We start from the raw sequence: 21,380 nt of genomic DNA, 5'->3' as shown, positions 1-21,380 counted from the left end.
CCTCAAACAGCTGTGGGCCATGTTGTTTAAATAGTCAGAGAGTCCTTGGGGATCGTCCCTGGTAATTGCCTGTATATAAATGCCTAAATATTATGCTTAGAAGGAGAGCTGAACATGATTTTTGTGGAAAGCAGTCGCCAGAGGTCACTCTGGGTAACGAGGCTATAAATATAGCAAATGGAAGAGTTTTTTTTGGAAAATGGTGTTACGATACAAATGGACCTCTCAGAATGGATTACTATCACGGCAGCTAGGGGGCATTGAAGATATGACCTATGGCAGTCAGAGAGAACTGAGAACTGTCAGAACTCAGAGCTGTTCACAAGACAACTGTCAGTGATGCCATACATGGATTTCATACAAAGACACGTGCAGTTTGCAATGGCTACATGATATTTGAAAATCTATAAAAAAAAAAAATGGAATCTACACTGAATAAAAATATAAACGCAACATATAAAGTGTTGTTCCCATGTTTCATGAGCTGAAATAAAAGATCCCAGAAGTTTTCCATATACACAAAAAGCTTATTTATCGCACATTTTGTGCACACATTTGTTTACATCCCTGTTGGTGAGCATATGTCCTTTGCCAAGATAATCCACCTACCTGACAGGTGTGGCATATCAAGAAGCTGATTAAATAGCATGATCATTACACAGGTGCCCCTTGTGCTGGGGACTCGAAAATGTGCAGTTTTGTCACACAACACAATGCGACAGATGTCTTAAGTTTTGAGGGAGCGTGCAATTGGCATGCTGACTGCAGGAATGTCCACCAGAGCTGTTGCCAGAGAATTCAATATTCATTTCATTTGAGAGAATTTGTCAGTACGTCCAACCGGCCTCACAACCGCAGACCGCATGTATGGCGTCGTGTGGGCGAGCGGTTTGCAGATGTCAACATTGTGAAAAGAGTGCCGCCATGGTGGCGGTGGGGTTATGGCATGGGCAGGCATAAGCTATGGACAACGAACACAACTGCATTTTATTGATAGCAATTTCAATGCACAAAAATACCGTGACGAGAACCTGAGGCCCATAGTGAGGCCCATTTTTTTTTAAAGGTGTCTGTGACCAACAGATACATATCTGTATCCCAGTCATGTGAAATCCATAGATTAGGGCCTAATTCATTTATTTCAATTGACTGATTTAATTTGTTGGATATAGATGCCATAAAAGGTTGTTACTTGCTTCAATGATAAGCAATGTTTCAATTACTCTTTTGTTGAAAGTTGACTACAGATCTTTATCATCCATTTGAATGTATATATTTTCAAGTATCTTTAAGTCATTTTGCTTCAAACCACTTTTTTTGGTCATTTGTGCAATATACAATTTACTGACACAGTGGTATCAGATTTCATGGAGAGTTTAATAGAGAACAAAGCAGATTTACTACCAAACGGATGCAAAGTGATGCTTGCATTTGCATGATTTGCTGGCATATAAACGGTTTGTATGAACAACTATGCACACCTTTTGGCCTCCACTCCCCAAAAGGGTTCTCAAGGGGAATGGAGGCCAAAAGGTGTGCATAGTTATTCATACAAACCACCAGTGCTGGATATTGTTTAAAGGGGCAATCTGTAGTTCAAAGAATAACAAAGGCTTCACCCCGCCACTCTTTCGATTAACTGCTGAGGAATGCGACTGGAGAAATGTAACCACTCTCATAGATACAGCTATGGATGCAAAATTATAGTTTTAACCATGTTTTAAATCTTTACAGTGTTTGTTTATAATTACATTCTTTACAAACAATTTAGTAAAACAAGCTTATACTTTGGGTTCTAATGGGGTACGACAGTTAAACTAAGCTCATGAGGCATTTATAAGGTATATTCTTCAAGAATTCATGTATATACGCATATCATTAATTTAAAAGTCTAAAAATTGATGTAGCAATCACAGATTGCACCTTTTAAAGAATAACTTCCAAATCCTACTCATTTCACTAATAACCACATACATAGTCTTTGCGTGTCTTGTATTCTATATTGTTTTATCACAGCACAGTGGTAATTGTATCGCTCCATAACTAGCTGCAGTCTATTTATAGTTCATTTACTGTAGCTTTATAATGTGAAGAGTTATTGCAGTAGTATGTTCTATTAATCTACAGTACATGTTCTAATTGTATCCAACACATTGTATTTCTCATATATTTCTAGAGGTGAGTGTAATTTCAATTAGTACAGTAACCTAATATTATAAGTGACACAGTTATATTAAATAAAATAAGTATCAATGTCAGCTGAGTCCTTATGTTGTCCCTATTACTTTAGGTATGTCCATGCATCTAATATTGATTGAGTTATGGAGTTGACGTGGTTAGGAGCTGACCGCATTACGGAGCTGACTTGTGTTCTTGCAGTAGATACAGTACCACTGCCATATCTAAAGTGGCAGAGAAGGTCAGTGGTAACTCCTGCACCTGAACACCCCCCCGCTCCTTGGCTATTCTTAACGTCTGGGTTACGGGTCTGACCGAAGCAGCAATTTGCATTGTTGTGTCACACGACGAGCACCTGTTGTGGTATGTTTACTGGTGGACACTGTACACTCTGATGTCACAGAACTCTGACGGTGGAGAAATGACCTGTCGGGTGTCACGCCCTGGCTCTGGGGACTCTAATATGTTGAGCCAGGGTGTGTAAAGTCTATGTGTTTTGTTCTAGGTTTCACTTTCTAGTATTGGTGTTCTATGTTGGCCAGTGTGGTTCTCAATCAGAGGCAACGTGATTCAGCTGTTGCTTGTTGTCTCTGATTGAGAACCATACTTTAGCAGCCTGTTTCCCCACAGAGTTTGTGGGATCTTGTTTCTAGTCTGTTGTGTTAGACCGTGAACTGTCACGTTTTCGTTTTGGTGTTTTTGATCGTGTCTCTAATAAAGAGTATGTTTGCCTGCAACGCTGCGCCTTGGTCCTCATCTGTTCTAGACGATCGTGACAGAAGATCCCACCAAGACTGGACCAAGCAGCAAGTCCAGGAGCCAGCGCCTGAGAGATCTCTAGCGGATCTCCTTCGCCTCCTCGACTGGGTCAAGCCATGTGAGGAAGAGAGGGGCTTGACGTGGAGGCAGAAGGGCGAAAGGCTGGCGAGAAGCATGGAGACCTGGTCCACGGGTAGGAGTGAAGCCCATACATTTTTTAGGGGGGGGCTAACGCCGTGGACGACGGGGCAGCAGGAGGCCGCCAGGTTACGGGAGTCACTGGTCACCAGGGGGAAGGAGGATGTAGAGGCACGGCGAGAGGTACTGGCGTGTGTTGCCAGTCCGGTCCGGCCTGTTCCTGATCCCCACGTAGGGCCAGTGGTGTGTGTTCCCAGTACGGTCCGGCCTGTTCCTGCCACTCGCACCAAGTCTACGGTGCGCGTCGCCAGCTCGGCCCGGCCTGTTCCTGCTCCCCGCACCAAGTCTGTGGTGCACGTCGCCAGCCCAGTCCGGCCCATTCCTGCTCCCCGCACCAAGTCAGTGGTGCGTTTCGTCAGCCCTGTCCGGCCCGTTCCTGCTCCCCGCACCAAGTCAGTGGTGCGCGTCGTCAGCCCGGTCCGGCCCATTCCTGCTCCCCGCACCAAGTCAGTGGTGCGTTTCGTCAGCCCAGCTCGGCCCGTTCCTGCTCCCCGCACCAAGTCAGTGGTGCGTTTCGTCAGCCCTGTCCGGCCCGTTCCTGCTCCCCGCACCAAGTCAGTGGTGCGCGTCGTCAGCCCGGTCCGGCCCATTCCTGCTCCCCGCACCAAGTCAGTGGTGCGTTTCGTCAGCCCAGCTCGGCCCGTTCCTGCTCCCCGCACCAAGTCAGTGGTGCGCTTCGTCAGCCCGGCACGGCCCGTTCCTGCTCCCCGCACCAAGTCAGTGGTGCGCTTCGTCAGCCCGGTCCGGCCCGCTCCTGCTCCCCGCACCAAGTCAGTGGTGCGTTTCGTCAGCCCGGCTCAGCCCGCTCCTGCTCCCCACACCAAGCCAGTGGTGTGCGTCGTCAGTCCGGCACGGCCCGTGCCTGTTCCACCGGTGGCTGGTCCGGCACCGGTCAGATGCTTCACGCCGGAGCTAGAGCAATCCGCTCCACCAGTGTGCAGTCCAGCTCCGGCCAGCGGGGCCAGACCGGACCAGGGGTACTTTGGGGGGTTGGAGAGGGAGCGGGGATCCGGCCCGGAGCCGGATCCGCCGCCTAAGCGGAGTGCCCACCCGGTCCCTCCCCTGTGGTATTTGGTGGGCGCGGTCGGAGTCCGCGCCTTTAGGGGGGGGTACTGTCACGCCCTGGCTCTGGGGACTCTAATATGTTGAGCCAGGGTGTGTAAAGTCTATGTGTTTTGTTCTAGGTTTCACTTTCTAGTATTGGTGTTCTATGTTGGCCAGTGTGGTTCTCAATCAGAGGCAACGTGATTCAGCTGTTGCTTGTTGTCTCTGATTGAGAACCATACTTTAGCAGCCTGTTTCCCCACAGAGTTTGTGGGATCTTGTTTCTAGTCTGTTGTGTTAGACCGTGAACTGTCACGTTTTCGTTTTGGTGTTTTTGATCGTGTCTCTAATAAAGAGTATGTTTGCCTGCAACGCTGTGCCTTGGTCCTCATCTGTTCTAGACGATCGTGACATCGGGTTTGTCTGACACTGGCTGGTCACACTAGCATTGGCATATGCACTGGGTTAACGTGAATATAGTGGTGATTTCTTATGCCAACTTTTCTGTCAGCAGTTGCACCGAAAATGTGTGGTGTGGAGTTGTATTGTTGTGCTGTCATCTAAGTCAATGATATCTTAATAGAGGTTCCATTAGGACTCGTATCAATAAAGACATTTGACTTAAGGCCAGTGTTAATTTTGGCACTCTTTTTTTAGATTTAGTATAGTCTTAGACAGTTTGACTAAAATATAATTTAGTTTTGGTCACATTTTGTCATTTGAATAATGATTTAGTCTAGTTATTGTCAAAATTACAAAAACAGTTGGCCGTTTTAGTCAACTAAATGGCCTTTCATTTGAGTCACATCACATTCGTATTGCCTCATTAACCTATAGTAAACATACATCACTGACTTCCATGTGAACAAACATACATAGCCTTGTCCTTCCAACATATTGTTCTGCATAACATCCTATTCTCTTCCCAACAGCAGAAATATGACAAACATATATAACAATACAGTGCCTTCATAAAGTATTCACACCCCTTGACTTATTCCACATTTTGTGGTTTTACAGCCTGAGTTAAAAATGGATAAATATATTTTTTTTCTCTCACCCATCTACACACAATAACCTATAATGACAAAGTGAACATTTTTGCAAATGTATTGAAAATGAAATATAGAAATATCTAATTTACTTAAGTATTCACACCCCTGAGTCAATACTTTGTAGAAACACATTTGGCAGCAAATACAACTGTGATTCTTTCTGGGTAAGTCTCTAAGAGCTTTCCACACATGGATTGTGCAACATTTGCCCATTATTCTTTTAAACATTCTTCAAGCTCTGTGAAATTGGTTGTTGATCAAGTCTTGCCATAGATTGTCAAGCAGATTTAAGCCAAAACTGTAACTCGGCCACTCAGGAACATTCACTGTCTTCTTGGTAAGCAACGCCAGCGTAGATTTGGCCTTGTGTTTTAGGTTGTCCTGCTGAAAGGTGAATTCATCTCCCAGTGTCTGGTGGAAAGCAGACTGAACCCGGTTTCCCTCTAGGATTTTGCCTGTGCTTAGATCTATTAAGTTTATTTTTTATCCTGAAAAACTCCCCAGTCCTTAATGATTACAAGGATACCCTTAACATGATGCAGCCACCACTATGCTTGAAAATATGGAGAGTGGTACTCAGTAATGTGTTGTATTGGATTTGCCCAAAACATAACACTTCGTATTCAGGACAAAAAGTAAATTGCTTTGCCACATTTTTTGCAGTATTACTTTAGTGCCTTGTTGCAAACAGGATGCATGTTCTGTACAGGCTTCCTTCTTTTGACTCTGTCAATTAGGTTAGTATTGTGGAGTAACTACAATGTTGTTGATCCATCCTCGGTTTTCTCCTATCACAGCCATTAAACTCTGTAACTGTTTTAAAGTCACCATTGGCCTAATGGTGAAATCCCTGAGCGGTTTGCTTCCTTTCCGGCAACTGAGTTAGGAAGGACGCCTGTATCTTTGTAGTGACTGGGTGTATTGATACACCATCCAAAAGTGTAATCAATAACTTCACCATGCTCAAAGAGATATTCAATGTCTGCTTTTTCCATTTTTACTACCAATATGTGCCCTTCTTTGTGGTTGAATCTGTGTTTAAAATTCACAGCTCAACTGAAGGACCTTAAAGATAATTGTATGTGTGTGGTACAGAGATGATGCAGTCATTCAAAAACTCCTGAACGTATTTAGGCTTGCCATAACAAAGGGGTTGAATACTTATTGACCCAAGACATTTCAGCTTTTCATTTTTAATGAATTTGCAAACATTTCTAAAAACATTATGGGGTGTGTATTGTGTGTAGGCCAGTGACACAAAATCTCAAGTTGGCTCCCAGAGCTAATGCCTAGGCTTAACGCGTCACTAACATCATCCTAAGTCTTGCCAATGACCAGGGACCCGATATCCACTTGGTTAAACATACTCAAACTGTTTGAATGACTGCCCTCATAGTCAAAGTCCTAGGCATTAACTCGGCGAGCTAACACAAGCCTTTAGATCTCAGGCAATGTTACTCATCACGCAACCGTGGTTGACCAAAACCACCTCGGTTACATACAGTAAATACACTAACCTGAGTTATAGGTGTAGGTGATTTTTATTTTTATTTTGAGGCATGTCATGGGGACTCACCACTGTTTGTCATCCCGTAGGTGGAAGAGGGGGGTCATGCGTCCCTGGCCGGGGTCTGCGAGGGGGATGAGGTGGTGTCGCTGAATGGGGAACCCAGCGGCGACCTTTCCCTCTCAGAAGCTATTGCTCTCATTGACGCCTGTGTCGACTGCCTGCAATTACTGGTCAAAAGGTAACCACAAAGGCTGGATTTTTCATTATTAACTACACCATTGCTTCTCAAACCAGAATTATACCCCCAAAAATGCCTTTTGCTTAGTTTTCTTTTTGGAAAAATTACTGCCACGTTAACATTACAACCTCAGGGTGCTACAGGTTTATCAAGGTTTATGTCAATGCTCTCAAAACTTACTGCCGCATTGGTGTGATCAACTGGGTCATGTACTACAAGGCATGGTTCAATACAACACAACAAGCACTAGTGTATTATTTACATGTACACGGTTGAGTGGCCTGGAATATGGTGGCCGGACGGACAGATAGTAGTTCATAGGCAAGTGTGTTGACCTTTGAGTGTCTTGGCTGCTGACGAACCAGCTGTTGCAGATTTGTGTGCCCGCTCAACAAGCAGCTTTTAAACAGTTACTCAGCGGGCCTCACACACCGTGCACGTCTCGTGTGCCAACAGATATTGGTGCCGATGCCCATATTTAAGGGAACACTTACAGTGAGCTCCAAAAGTATTGGGACAGTGACCATTTTTGGCTTTGTACTCCAGCACTTTGGATTTGAAATTATACAATGACTATGAGGTTAAAGTGCAGACTATCAGCTTTAATTTGAGGGTATTTCCATCCATATCGGGTGAACCGTTTAGAAACTACTGCACTTTTTGTACATAGTCCCCCCATTTTAGGGGACCAAAAGTATTGGGACAAATTCACTTGTGTATCAAAGTAGTAAAAAGTGAAGTATTTGGTCCCATATTACGAGCATGCAATGACTACATTAAGCTTGTGACTGTACAAACTTGTTGGATGCATTTACTGTTTGCTTTGGTTGTGTTTCAGATTATATTGTGCCCAATATAAATTAATTAAGCAATAAGGCCCGAGGAGGTGTGGCATATGGGTAGCAACCGTAGATTTGTGTCGGGACTTCGACTATGTCTCAGGCCTAACAACACCTGTGCCAATATATCCTTCAAACACTGGCTTCGAGGGCATTATCACTTAATGAAATATGTTTGGTCACATATCTCATCCCCTTCCCTTTTGGTTGCTAGGTTCTAATTGACTCCAATGCAATAATTGTAGTGACACAACGACATACTGCATTCCTCTATGACGCTGAAAGGGGAAAGGAAGTGGGTTTGTGATTACTTTCCACTTCAGTGCTTCACTCCAGTCATTTAACATGAGGGACGGAGATTGAGTTTGCTTGATTATGGTGACCACTTGAGGGGCCAGTGGTTGATGAGATGGCTTTAGTTAACACAAACGGCACGTGCTCTGGTGCACAGCACAATATTCAACGATATTTCATATTGGAAATCCAGGCAATCAAATCATGAGATCAAAAGATCACCAGATAACCTTTTGCCTGTGTCTTCAAGGAAAAAGGAAACGGAGATATATAATCTATCTATCTATCTCCAATTTCAAACCAAATGACCATACCAAACCACACTCTTATTATGCACAGTCTCACCACTTGCAACTTCAAAATGATTTTCATTGAACTATTGTATGATGTGTTATGCTCCCCAATCTCCATTCCCCCCTCTGCTCATACAGATGCTGCGCACTAGCCCCCCAGGAATTTAATTCAGAGGAGACCTACTTTGGCACAAGGGAGTCCTCTGGCGAGGCTTTGGAAAGCACCAACCTCCGCATCCTTTCCCTTGGCAGGTCCCAATCACCCAGGGAGCTCTACATCGCCGAGTCCCAGGATGAGGCTTACTATGGGGAGATGGAGAGTGACACAGAGGCCCCCAGAGGGACCCACCTGGTCCGCACCCAGCTCTGCGTGCCCGCGCCTGGGGAGTCACAGTTACTCGGAGGGGGAGGGGACAGAGGTCGAGCGGGACCCCAGGGAGGGAGTTTCTCCCCGGGGGCAATGGTGGAGCTCCAGTTGTCCCTCGCTGAACACACCCTGGAGGATCCCGTCTGCACCTCCCTGGGGAGTGCTCTTGGAATAGAGGGGGAGATCCAGGCGAGAGAAGCCCTCCAGAACAAGGCCCTCCTCCACACCACCACCCACTCGCTCTACGTCTGTGGCCCAGCTAGGGAGCCCCTGAGTCAGCATGGAGTGGTGGAGATCACCCTGCAGCACCCCGCTGTCGGGAGGGGCTCTCCACGTCTGGTAGAGGTGGTGGGTGCCTGTGGGGCCAGTGGAAGTGTTGGTGGAGCCCCAAGAAAGGAAGGAGCAGGGCAAAGCCAGGGAGCTCCCACCTCCTTCACCGTCTCCTTTGGAATTCCCGAAGAGGGGGCGGAGCCGGCAGAGGAGCCAGACTCGGATTCTGAGAAGGACCTTGGGAAACCCAACAAGCACCGGGCCAGGCACGCCAGTGAGTACTCTATGCCTGTTTCCGCTGTTACTAGTCCTGCTTTGTGTGTGTGTTTTTAGTGTTGTCTTATAGGGTGCACCGACTCCGAACTATTAGCAGACTGGCATACTGTAGCATTGCTGTGAACTGCATTTGTCAACTCAACTCTGGGAGGCATGTGTGCATTCCTTAGCCCGGTGCCCTGTTGCACACAAAAATGTGGCCCCAAAAATAGTAGATGCTCTCTCTTACTTGGGAGGGGTTTTGTTTGGATTGAAGCAGAGAGGTCCAGTTCAAGCCTGAATTTCGAGTTTGTAGTATCCAAGATCACTGAAGGCAGGATTGTGGCAATATAATAGGGGGGAGAGAGAGAGAATTCTCAGTTTAAAAAAAATATATAAAAAAAAAGTCCTATCAAATGTTTTCCTTAAGCTTAGAATAGGGGCTTGATGAGGATGTGTCTTTCAGGGCGATAAATATGGCATTTCATTGAGCCGTGCAGGGGGACATAAATAAAATGTCAGCGCGTTGATGATGCCTGCAGAAGTGCTCTTTGACGGACACCAGCATGTGCTGCACTAGCCTGTTACCCGATCCTTTTTACACCGTATGTCTTAGCCCGCGCCATAAAGCGAGTGTCACTCACTACGCACCGTCTTCCTCCACCTTGAGGTTAGTCATACTGAGGGAAATAAAAATGTAAAGATGGGTTCTTTTATAAATCACCGCTTTGTGTATGTGTGTGTAGGGTTGGTGCTGTTAAAGAGTGGGTGGACATGACTGTCGTCGGCTCGGGTTTAGGTGACAGATCCGAGAGTGGATATACAGATAAGGACTGGGAAAGGTGCTTGGGTGCTGGTGAATGCACTTCCGTCCCACAGACTATTTTTAATCCATTTTATCTCTTCTATGCTCTGCCATTGGCTGAAACTATGGGGACCACCCGTTGAACAGGCTGTCACAGCTGTGTTACTATCGTGTATTATCGGGGCACAAACGAGGAGGATATTAGACAATTGGTCATAGAATTAGGTAATTGCTTTTTGTGTTGATTGAATAGAGATTGTGTAGATTGAATGATCAAATCTGTGATAAGTATTGGCACTGAGGTATTTGGCTTTAAATTACTTTTTGTTGGGCTATAGAAAGCCAAGTATAAGATCAGGACCAGGAAAATATTGAATGAATGAGTGAATGAATGGATTAGATTTAGCTCTTATGTATGTTTATGGAAATGTGTAGGTTATTGCTTGCATTTATGTCATTTGAGGGGTATTTTTAACAATTAGTTTTTGCTTTAAAAACATATTCAGGTTTTCAATATAATGGGGTGAATCAAATGGTCTGCTATGATATTTAACTATGCTTTTAATGAACTAGCTAATAGCATGGTCTGATTTGAGTTTGCAGTTTGTCAGAAATTCTGCCATTTTTCATGTCTGCCATTTAAAGAGTGATTGTTTATATAAAGTGAAATATCAGTGAAAGTAATTAGTGAGTGGTTGCTTTAATGTATTAAGATATGTTTTCACAATGTCATTAGGGTGGACATGCAGTGTTAAGATGTATTCAAGATTATCATAAAACATTAGAAAATGTGGTGGCCTACTGGTATCTGAAAACAGTGTAACTTGGTGTGGCAAACATTTTCCGATGCATGTTCATCCAAATGGAATGATTTGTGGTGGTCTCAATTCTACCCAAGCTATTAATACACATTATATGCAATTAAATTAAATAGGCCACAAGAAGCAACCATTTGAAATATCCCTTCTCTCTCTCTCTCTCTCTCTCTCTCTCTCTCTCTCTCTCTCTCTCTCTCTCTCTCTCTCTCTCTCTCTCTCTCTCTCTCTCTCTCTCTCTCTCTCCCTCTCTCTATTTCGCAGGGCTCAGGCGCAGTGAGAGCCTGTCAGACAAGCAGGTGAAGGAGGCCAAATCTAAATGTAAGCGTATTGCTATTCTTCTGAACGCTGGCACTCCCAACCCCAACAACAAGGGGGTGTTGATGTTCAAGAGGCATCGACAGAGGGCTAAGAAGTATACACTCGTCAGCTACGGCACCGGTGAGAGCGAACCAGAGTACGAGGACGACGACAGCGAGGAGGAGGAAGACTACGACGAAAGAAACACCAGGGCGATCGAATTCACCCTCGTAGCCACCACCAGCGAGTCAGAGCTTGACGAGGACTTCATTACTAATGCCCAGGGTGGAGGCAGAGTGATAACCTGCGACTGGGACACGGGACTACTTGAGATCGAGCGCAAGCTCAATTCCGGAGAGGAGATGGAGCAACTGCCCAACACCACGGGCAAGGGAGCCACGATGTTTGCCCAGCGCCGCCAGCGCATGGACGAGATCGCCACCGAACATGAGGAGATGAGGCGCCAGGGGATTCCTGTGGAGGGAGTGCAGGAGGTGGAGAAGCATGCAGCCTACCAGCAGTTGGAGGAGCGCTCGTACATGCAGGCCACCACAGAGAGCCAGGCCTACATGGATGTGAACGTGCACCAGAAGCAGCAGCAACAGTATCAGCAGTACCAAGAGCAGCAGTACTACGAGCAGCAACAGCAGCAGCAGCAACAGCAATACCAGCAGCAGCAGCAATATCAGCAGCAACAACAGTACGAGCCGCAGCATTACAACCAGCAGCAGCAATACCAGCAGCAACAATATCAACAACAGCAGCAGTATCACCAGCAGCAAGAGTACAAACAGCAGCAGCAAATTCAACAGTACTCGTCTAACATGAATGGCGTGGCCAACCACCAAACCAATGAAATGCAGAGTTCCATGAGCAATCGAACCCCCCAACCCTTCTCGGTACAAAACCAGGTGCCCGCACCATTTCCTCCCCCAGTGAGTGGGAACAACCAAGAGGCGCTGGGTCAGGGGGAGCAGATTGCCTCGCGCGACGAGCGCATTTCGACGCCGGCTATTAAGTCTGGGATCTTGCAGGACACAAGGAACAGGTTCAAGGGCAAGCCAATGTTCAATTTCAAACAGGCTCCCAAAGTGCCACCCAACCCAGAGCTTATGAATCTCCTCAACAGGAGTGACAAGAAGTTGGATTTCGAGTTAGTCACGGAAGAGGACTACCTTAGTTTGGGGGCTGAGGCTTGCAACTTTCTCCAGTCACCAAGGGTCAAGCATAAGACGCCTCCACCAGTCGCTCCAAAGCCCATCATTAACCCCAACTCTCCGCCTTGGTCCCCTCAGCCTGAGCTGGCCAACCAGGAGTTGCTGCTGCATGCTGAAAATAGTGTCCCTGCACCTGCTACAGCCTCCGAGCCGGAATCCGCCCCTGCTCCAGAACTGGAGCCAACCCCTGCACCTGCCCCAGAACCCTCCCCCCCTCTTGCACCCCAGGAAGTTCCTGCCAACACCCCTTCTCCAGAAAAACACACATGGAGTCCCCCAGGGTCCCAGGTGGAGATGCAGCCCCAGCAAGCACCAGCCTGGGGAGGAAATGGACCTTCTCCACCTCAGCCTCATTCGCAACCCGAGCCTCAAGTGAGTTCCAAGGCTCCGCTGCAAACACAGGCACAACAGCAGCCACCACAGCAGCCACCCGTGAGTACTTGGACACCTGCTGAAATGAAGCCCCAGGCTCCAGCTCCAAGTCAGTCCCCATCACAGCTCCCTTGGGTGACTCCCCAACCTCCACCTCCTCAGCCTCAAGCTCAGCCTCAGCCACCGATGAATTATTGGGCTCCAGCACCTGCCCAGTCACAACCCCAATGGGCTCAACCTCAAGAGCAAGCACAGGCCCAGCCACCATGGGTTCAGCCTCAAGAACAAGTACAGCAACAGCCCCAGCCACCTTGGGCTCAGCCTCAAGAACAAGTTCAGCAACAGCTCCAGCCACCATGGACTCAGCCTCAAGAACAAGCACAGGCCCAGCCACCATGGGTTCAGCCTCAAGAACAAGCACAGCAACAGCCCCAGCCACCTTGGGCTCAGCCTCAAGAACAAGTTCAGCAACAGCCCCAGCCACCATGGACTCAGCCTCAAGAACAAGCACAGGCCCAGCCACCATGGGTTCAACCTCAAGAACAAGTTCAGCAACAGCCCCAGCCACCATGGGCTCAGCCTCAAGAACAAGTTCGGCAACAGCCCCAGCCACCTTGGGTTCTGCCTCAAGAACAAGTACAGCAACAGCCCCAGCCACCATGGGGTCAACAGCCTCAGCCTCCACAACAGGCTTGGCCCCAGGCCCAGACCCAGGCCCAGCCTCAGCCACCTTGGGTGTCATCACCTCAGCCTCCAATGAATGCATGGACACCACCACAGAGCCAGGCCCAGCCACCACAGCCACCTTGGGCCCAACCAGCCCAACCCCAACCCCAACCCCATATGAATACATGGGCCCAAGCACCTGCTCAGACTCAGGTCCAGCTTCCCTGGGCCCAGCAACCTCAAGAGCAAGCACAGCTACCCATTAATGCCTGGACCCCAGATCAGAATCAGGCCCAGCCACAGTCACCTTGGGCCCAAACAACTCCAACCCAATCCCCACCCCAGCAAAGCTGGGAACAGCCACCTCCACAGCAGGCACCCCCACAGCCACCAATGAATGCATGGGCCCCGGCTCAGGCACAGCCTCAGACACACACAAGTACCTGGGCCCCACAACCACAGCAAGCACCAGTGAATACTCAGACCCCGATGGACAGAGTGGGTCAACCTTCTCCGAAACCTGGGAATGCGCCACAAAATGCTCCCCGTTGTACTCCTCCGCCTCGCCCACACCGAATGAATTCTTACACGCTTGGAGAAAGGTCATCATCACCCCTCATCAATCCAATGGCCAGCGTCTTGGTACCAGTGCGAGGCATGGGCTCGGCTTTGTCGATGCCAGCTGTTACGGGGAAAGGAGCTGATTTGTTCGCCAAGAGGCAGTCTCGTATGGAGAAGTATGTTGTGGATTCGGACACTGTGTTGGCAGCCACTGCACAGGCAGCCCAGCAAGCCCAGGCAGCCACTGCGCAGGAAAACAAGGCAAGGCCCACATCGCCTTCTCCCTCTGTACCTCATTCGTGGAAATATTCACCCAATTGCAGAGCTCCCCCTACATCAAATTACAACCCCATACAGTCCCCGTCCTACCCACCAGGGGCCATTAAGCAACCCCCTTCATCTAGCCCTGCAGCCAAAGCCAAGAAAGGGAAAGGCAAACCTGCCTGCAAACCCCTTGCTGTTATAGATGTCATGAAACATCAGCCGTATCAGCTCAATGCCTCCCTCTTTACGTATGGCCCAGCAGTGGAGGCTGCCGAGGCTGCCAAGGCCGCTGCACCAAAGCCTGCCCCCGCTCCTGCCCCAGTCCCTCCAAACCAAAACCAACCAATCAGATATGAGCAACTTTCCCCTGTCCAGCCGGCTGGACCAATGAATGCTCCCTATCCACAGCTGCCCCAGCCCCCTCAGCAGCCCTATGGGATGCCCCCTCAACCACACATGCACGATAGTCCCTACCACCAAGTCCCATCTAATGCTTACCAGCCACCTAACAATCCCTACCAGCAAGCTCCTGCAGGCCCTTACCAACAACCATATTATCCCCCTTACCAACAAGCCCCTCCAGCTCCTTATCAACCCCAGCCCCATCCCCAAGCTCCAAACCCTTCCTACCAACCGACCCCCCAAGGTCCTTATCAGCCAGCCCATAGCCCCCCTTACCAAGCAGTACCCCAAGCCCCCTACCAGCCACTAACTCCCAGTACCTATGTGGTCCCCAGCTTTCCCATAGCGGCAAAGCCTGAGTCCATCTCTGGGGGCAGCACCGCTCCAAAGCCCAGGTTCATGGCCAAAAAGAGTTCAGCCCAGGTATGGAAGCCAGTAGCTGCAGAGAAAGAGTGATTTTGATAGGATGACTAATTAATATTTGCTTGAAACAACATAAGATCTAGTTACAACATAGACATTCATACAAATGCAATATATTCATAGAAGGCTTTTAAGATGCCTTTTCTCAACATTTTATAGCCAACATATGTTTTTAGAAATGATGTCACAATATGAGACATTTTAGAATGTAAAATATCATAAAGTTTGGATGTAGTTTTCCATCAGCTAAGCAAAGCTTCTCAAAGTTTGTTTCTTAGCATTATTGCAATGCAAAATACATTGAAAATGAAGTATATGATATTGGTATATCTTATTAGTTACCCGAGCCCAAAAAGAATAAAATGTAGATTTTCAGGAAAGCAATGAAGTGCATTCAATGGACTTATGATGAGAATCAGTGTTGATTCATTGGAGCCTGTGAGCAGGCATTGGAGCCTGTGAGCAGGCATTGACATAATGTGAACAGGTGAGTGTTTATTGCTGAGAAAGTAAAAAATGGAAATGAGAGAAGATTGAAAGGTAATTTAAGAAAATGTTGGATCTACTGAGGACTAAGGCGGTTCGTGAGCGAGTGCTAATTCTGAGAAGCTCTTCTGCAATATCAACAGTGTATTTGTTAGCTGTTAAGATGTGCAATAATTGTTTGTCAAAATTGACCTTGATGACAAAGAGATAAGACTAAGTGATTAGTAGCGACTAAAGAGGTTAAAACATGGTAAGGGAGACTAGGACTGGTCAGTTTAAATATATTTAGAGACAGGTTTAAGAACTGTCTGGCTTTATTTTACATATTCTCCTGTGACCCAGTTTTAGGTTATTTTTTAAAATTATTATTATGTTTTTGGGGTGAAAAACAACATTTCAAAGAATGTGCAATGTAGTGGCCATTAGGACTCGGTTGATAGTAAATATGAAGAAATATGAAAAATGTAACATTACAGTAAGTGGGGACAGTAGGTAAAAAAACATAGTTAGCGCATCCTGATGTCCACTACAGAGGACATTTAACAAGCTATTATTTAGCTCTGCTCTAAAAACTCACCAAACTATTCCTGAGATATGTACCTATTAGAACCCATTTGAATATCAAACTCACAAAAATGATAATTATACAATTACACACACTTACTATGAAATGTGCTAATTGTGATGGTAGGCATTTTAAAGAACCAGAAAGAAAAAATGATCAAGGTGACACCCCCACACATGTTATCATTGAAAAGCCCAGAATGTCCTCTCAACGGTACAGCAGGACTTAACACAGTGTCATGTATGGCCTAAGAGATACGGACCAAAAACTAATGTCCATTAGAGAGGACAAAAATGTATTGCTGGGTCTCAGGAGGATATGTATGTTTTCTATGTATAGTGAAATTATTTAGATTTGGTGGATATAATGCTCATATGCTATAATGAATAGGAAACCTGCCGACTTCATTTTGCCAAAAATATTCATAAATTGCATCGCAAAAAGGAATTGTATTTTATATATGGAAGTATATAGGTAACTGCCAAAATAAAGGAAACACGAGTAAATGAGGGATACAAAGTATATTGAAAGCAGGTGCTTCCACACAGGTGTGGTTCCTGAGTTAATTAAGCAATTAACATCCCATCTTGCATAAGGTCATGTATAAAAATGCCCAGTTGCCCATTATTTTGTCTACCATGGCTAGAAGAGATCTTAGTGACTTTGAAAGAGGGGTCTCAAAGGTGCATAGGGGGTTTAAAGGTGTGTGTGTGTGTGTGTGTGTGTGTGTGTGTGTGTGTGTGTGTGTGTGTGTGTGTGTGTGTGTGTGTGTGTGTGTGTGTGTGTGTGTGTGTGTGTGTGTGTGTGTGTGTGTGAGTGCGTGAGTGCGTGCATGTTTTTTAGGGCCCCATCTCTTAGAGGTGGAATGTACTTGGACGAATGTAGGATGTAGATCGTGTACAATTTCCTTCAGCGTCTTCCAAAGACCCTACTTGAATGGTTAGGTTTTATTTTAAACTTTTTACCAGCTGTTGCGTCATGTTAGGTTTCTACATTTAAACTGTCCAATGTCACAGATTGTATGATTGTGTGTAGTGAGAGCTGTTGGTTTGGGAGGGTTAGTAGGCTTGAGGTTTTCACCTACACGAATGGCAGTCACTCACTACCTCTCTAGCTTTGGCCTACAAATTATTGTATTCTGATTTCAGTTTTGCATCCTTATTCTATGTTTCTGTCCACCTGCTTTGATTTTACATAACGCCAAAAACAAACATTATTAAAAGGGATATTTAAATAAGCACAGTTACAGAAAAAAGGTGAGTTAGGATGAATCACCCTGTAATGTTAAGTTATAATTGCTTCCTTTCGTTCTTGAAGTTGTTTCTTTTTCATTTTCTTTTGTGTGTTTCTTCTTCATAGTGCACTTTCTGAAAGATTCACATCGATGCAATTAAAATGTATTTTATCCTTCTGTTTGCATTTCCTTGGTTGGTCTCTTCTGCATGCATTTTTAGATCCCATTCTGTTTGTTACTCTTTACTTTTCCTCTATACCTTCTTTATGCTTGGAACAACATTGTTCCCACCTTGTCACCCATGTCACCACTTCACCATATTTTCTGTAGAAAAATTACAACACCCACACAATTAAAATATGCATTCATTGTTTTGATACTTCTTTACTCAAATATGAACACCGATGGATTGTAGATTTGGATTTACAAAAATGCAACACATCTTATACTATTTTCATTTATAGCTAAATACAAATCATACTTTCAATAATCACAGCCAAAGGGACTTTGAGAACATAGAGTCAACTAGAATAGAGGAGAAGAAAGTTGTGCAGGTACTCTATGTCACCTTCTAAACAACTGACATGTTTATTGGCATAGCCAACATGATTTTGTACTGTCAGAGTGGAGGTAACTACCACTGTTACCACTGTGTTTTATTATTGTAAATCCAATGGATAGCCAACCACTTTCCAATAATAGCTCACTGCTCGCCTTCTATAAAAGCCTTGTAACAAGCCAGCTGCCCCTACTTAGAAATCAGATATGTTCCTCACCCAAACTCTAGAGATCTCTAGAATCGAGGAAAGTGCTCAAAAGGCACATTCCCATCCCTGAACGCATGGTCACTGATTCTGCATCATGGGTATTTCGAGCTTTGACGACCTCATCGAATTGGAGCTTGGTGCGACCTCATTGGATAAGATTGGAGGATGAGCAATCTCTGACCTAAATGTTTACCCGTCAGTCTTGCATCATCACGTCGTTTTGGGAGCCATGTTAGAGGGGTTGTCAAGGGGATGTCATCTGTTGAGAGGGAGTCTTAATATCAATCGGTGCCCACAGCAGGCTGCAGGCACAGGCTATATCGGGTGGAAATTGTATCCCTACTTGAATGACCTGACTAGAAGAGTCCTGGCCTATTGGCTACACCTGCTTCTTAATCTCACATAGATTTATGTATTTTTATGCATGCTAATGAAGACTTATTTAGGTGGATGGCAGGTAGCCTAGTGGTTTAGAGCGTTGGTTGAAAGGTTTCTGGTTCGAATCCCAGAGACGACTAGGTGAACAATCTTTTCATATGCCCTTGAGCACTTAACCCCAACTGCTCCTGTAAATTGCTCTGGATAAGAGTGTCTGCTAAGTGACTAAAATATAAATGTAAAATCTGTTCTACTTGGTTGTCCATTTTAATTACTGTATAGACCTCTGTATGAGTTATGGGAAAGTCGCAATCAAGACTAAAACTGGCTGGCTTATAGCTAAGGAATGGGAGAGTTGCAGAATGAATAGAAATGCATTTATTGATGCACAACGTGTTTCCTGGTAGATTAAATGAGACAAGACCCCAAAATGTGTACATTGTTCACACATTATCTCTTTGCCAACAAATGCCCTCATCTCAGTATTTTTCATCTGAGGTAGTCAACAGGTAGTAATAGATTGCGCTTGCTTATAAACCAGTGATGTAGGAGCCAAGTGGAAAACACAGCAAATATCAAATCCCTTCGTAGCACTATCACGACAGCCCAGCAGACTCTCTCTCGAACAACCCCAGTTGCCATGACATCATCAAATGGCTAACGGTGACACGCAATGCTAACTGGACTAACTGGTGTGGTAGAGCCAGACTCAATGGTGCCCATCGAAGTTTGACCTTCCATCCCCTACCGTCACCCCCTCCAACCCCAGGCAGACACCCAAGTGTCCCTGGCTGTGGCTGGGAATCAGCGATTAGTTCATCCCTCCTTTACATCCCTCCTTTACCGTTCTGAGGTGGTTTAAAGAGTAGCTTTGGTTGACTTTATACATGACAAACTTGAGAAAAAACGTGGATCATTAGATAACATTCATATCCCACCCACATTTAACAACCGTCTAGCTGTTCATTTGAATTTTCGATACATTATGAATAAGTAAACTTGAGCTATGGGTTAGCAATGGAAAATAGATAGAGAAAGTAAAGTAGAATACACCACAACAGTGGGATATTTATTTGTCCATTTTTCCAATCATTTTCAAAATCTTTCAATCTCCTACTGGGTCGTTCCATGTCATTTCAGTAAGCCATAACACCCACCATCTCGGATTGTTCTGAAATTGTTTCTGTAGTTAAAAACAGATAAGATAAGCATTCCAGAAACATTATTTTGTTGAAATATAATTTGATCTCTGAGACATTAAGCTAACTGATTGCATCCAAATTGGCCATTTTAATTGATAGGATTCATATAATATTCAATAACTACATTTCTAACAATAACCACGTTTCCATCCACAGTTTCTATGCGAGTAAACTCATACCGTATAAAAAGAAATCACAACAGCTGTGATGGAAACAGAATGTATTGGTACAATTTTATAAATGCGGACAGATAATTTGTTTGTTCGATATGGTGGGATCTTTTTGTGTCGGTATAATTAATTATGCGAGAAATGGTGGTGGAAACGCCTTTATGAGCAAATATTGATATACACTAAACAAAAATACAAAAATCCCAGAAATTTTCTTATCTCAAATTTTGTGCACACATTTCTTTACATCCCTGTTAGTGAGCATTTCTCCTTTGACAAGATAATGCATCCACCTGACAGGTGTGGCATATCAAGAAACTGATTAAACAGCATGATCATTACACAGGTGTACCTTGTGCTGGGGACAATAAAAGGCCACTCTAAAATGTGCAGTTGTGTCACACAACATAATGCCACAGATGTCTCAAGTTTTGAGGGAGCGTGCAAATGGCATGCTGACTGGAGGAATGTCCACCAGAGCTGTTGCCAGAGAATTGAATGTTCATTTCTCTACCATAAGCCATGTCCAACATCGTTTTAGAGAATTTGGCAGCACATCCAACCGGCTTCACAACCGCAGACCATGGCATGTGTATGGCGTCGTGTGTGCGAGCGGTTTGCTGATGTCAACGTTGTGAACAGAGTGCCCCATGGTTGCGGTGGGGTTATGGTATGGCAGGCATAAGCTATGGACAACGAACACAATTGCATTTTATCTATGGCAATTTCAATGCACAAAAACACTGTGACAAGGTTTGGAGGCCAATTGTGAGGCTCATTTATTTAAGGTATCTGTGACCAACAGATGCATATCTGTAATCCAGTCATGTGAAATCCATAGATTCGGGCCTAATGAATTTATTTCAATTGACTGCTTTCCTCATATGAACTGTAACTCAGTCAAATCTTTGAAATTGTTGCATGTTGCGTTCATATTTTTGTTCAGTATAATAACCATCATATCGAAGTAAACTTGGAGTCATGTGATGAAATGGTGTGTGGTCCTCCCACTACGAAACCATGCAGTTTATTAGGCTACAGATGAAATAACTTATGATGAGCTTCACAGTGTGGTGAAGTGCACAGTGATCTTGATGCTCCTTTCCAATAAATATCGAGGGTCTGATTCTGGTGACATGATGATCGATGATTGACTGCTGTTTGACAAATAAGAAATCATAATAATCTCATCCTGTAGACTAGCCTACCCACACTGTATATGTGAGCTGTTGTCTAGAGCGCATGTGCCAAGTCCAGAGTAGGCACATTTGCTATTTAACGCAACAGTTTTTCTGACAAAACTATTGGTAGAGTTGAAAATGCTTTGGAAACACATTGAACTTTTGGTTTTTATTCGGTACATGAAAACTTAAGCAAAAAAGTTCATTGTGTGCACTACGTCATCAAGCACTGATTTTTATCCACAACAAGTCCGTTTGTGTGGAAATACACC

General features: G+C 45.2%; 1 protein-coding gene across 1 annotated transcript in view; it reads left to right on the top strand.

Moving 5' to 3' along the window:
- Window positions 1-15,158, top strand: part of LOC311112837 (synaptopodin-2-like) — a gene marked incomplete at both ends in the record, with an annotated part of 29,857 nt that extends 14,699 nt beyond the window's left edge. Inside the window, 5 exons of the mRNA XM_084155969.1 lie at window positions 6,831-6,982; window positions 8,547-9,319; window positions 11,185-13,040; window positions 13,209-13,337; window positions 13,482-15,158. Of these exons, the coding sequence (XP_084012095.1) occupies window positions 6,831-6,982; window positions 8,547-9,319; window positions 11,185-13,040; window positions 13,209-13,337; window positions 13,482-15,158 (4,587 nt within the window). The remainder of the gene's footprint in view (window positions 1-6,830; window positions 6,983-8,546; window positions 9,320-11,184; window positions 13,041-13,208; window positions 13,338-13,481) is intronic.
- Window positions 15,159-21,380: the final 6,222 nt, after the last annotated feature.

Source organism: Coregonus lavaretus (assembly GCF_964263955.1).
Source record: "Coregonus lavaretus genome assembly, chromosome: 39".
Classification (NCBI taxonomy): Eukaryota; Metazoa; Chordata; class Actinopteri; order Salmoniformes; family Salmonidae; genus Coregonus; species Coregonus lavaretus.
This window is presented reverse-complemented; position numbering and strand designations above follow the sequence as displayed.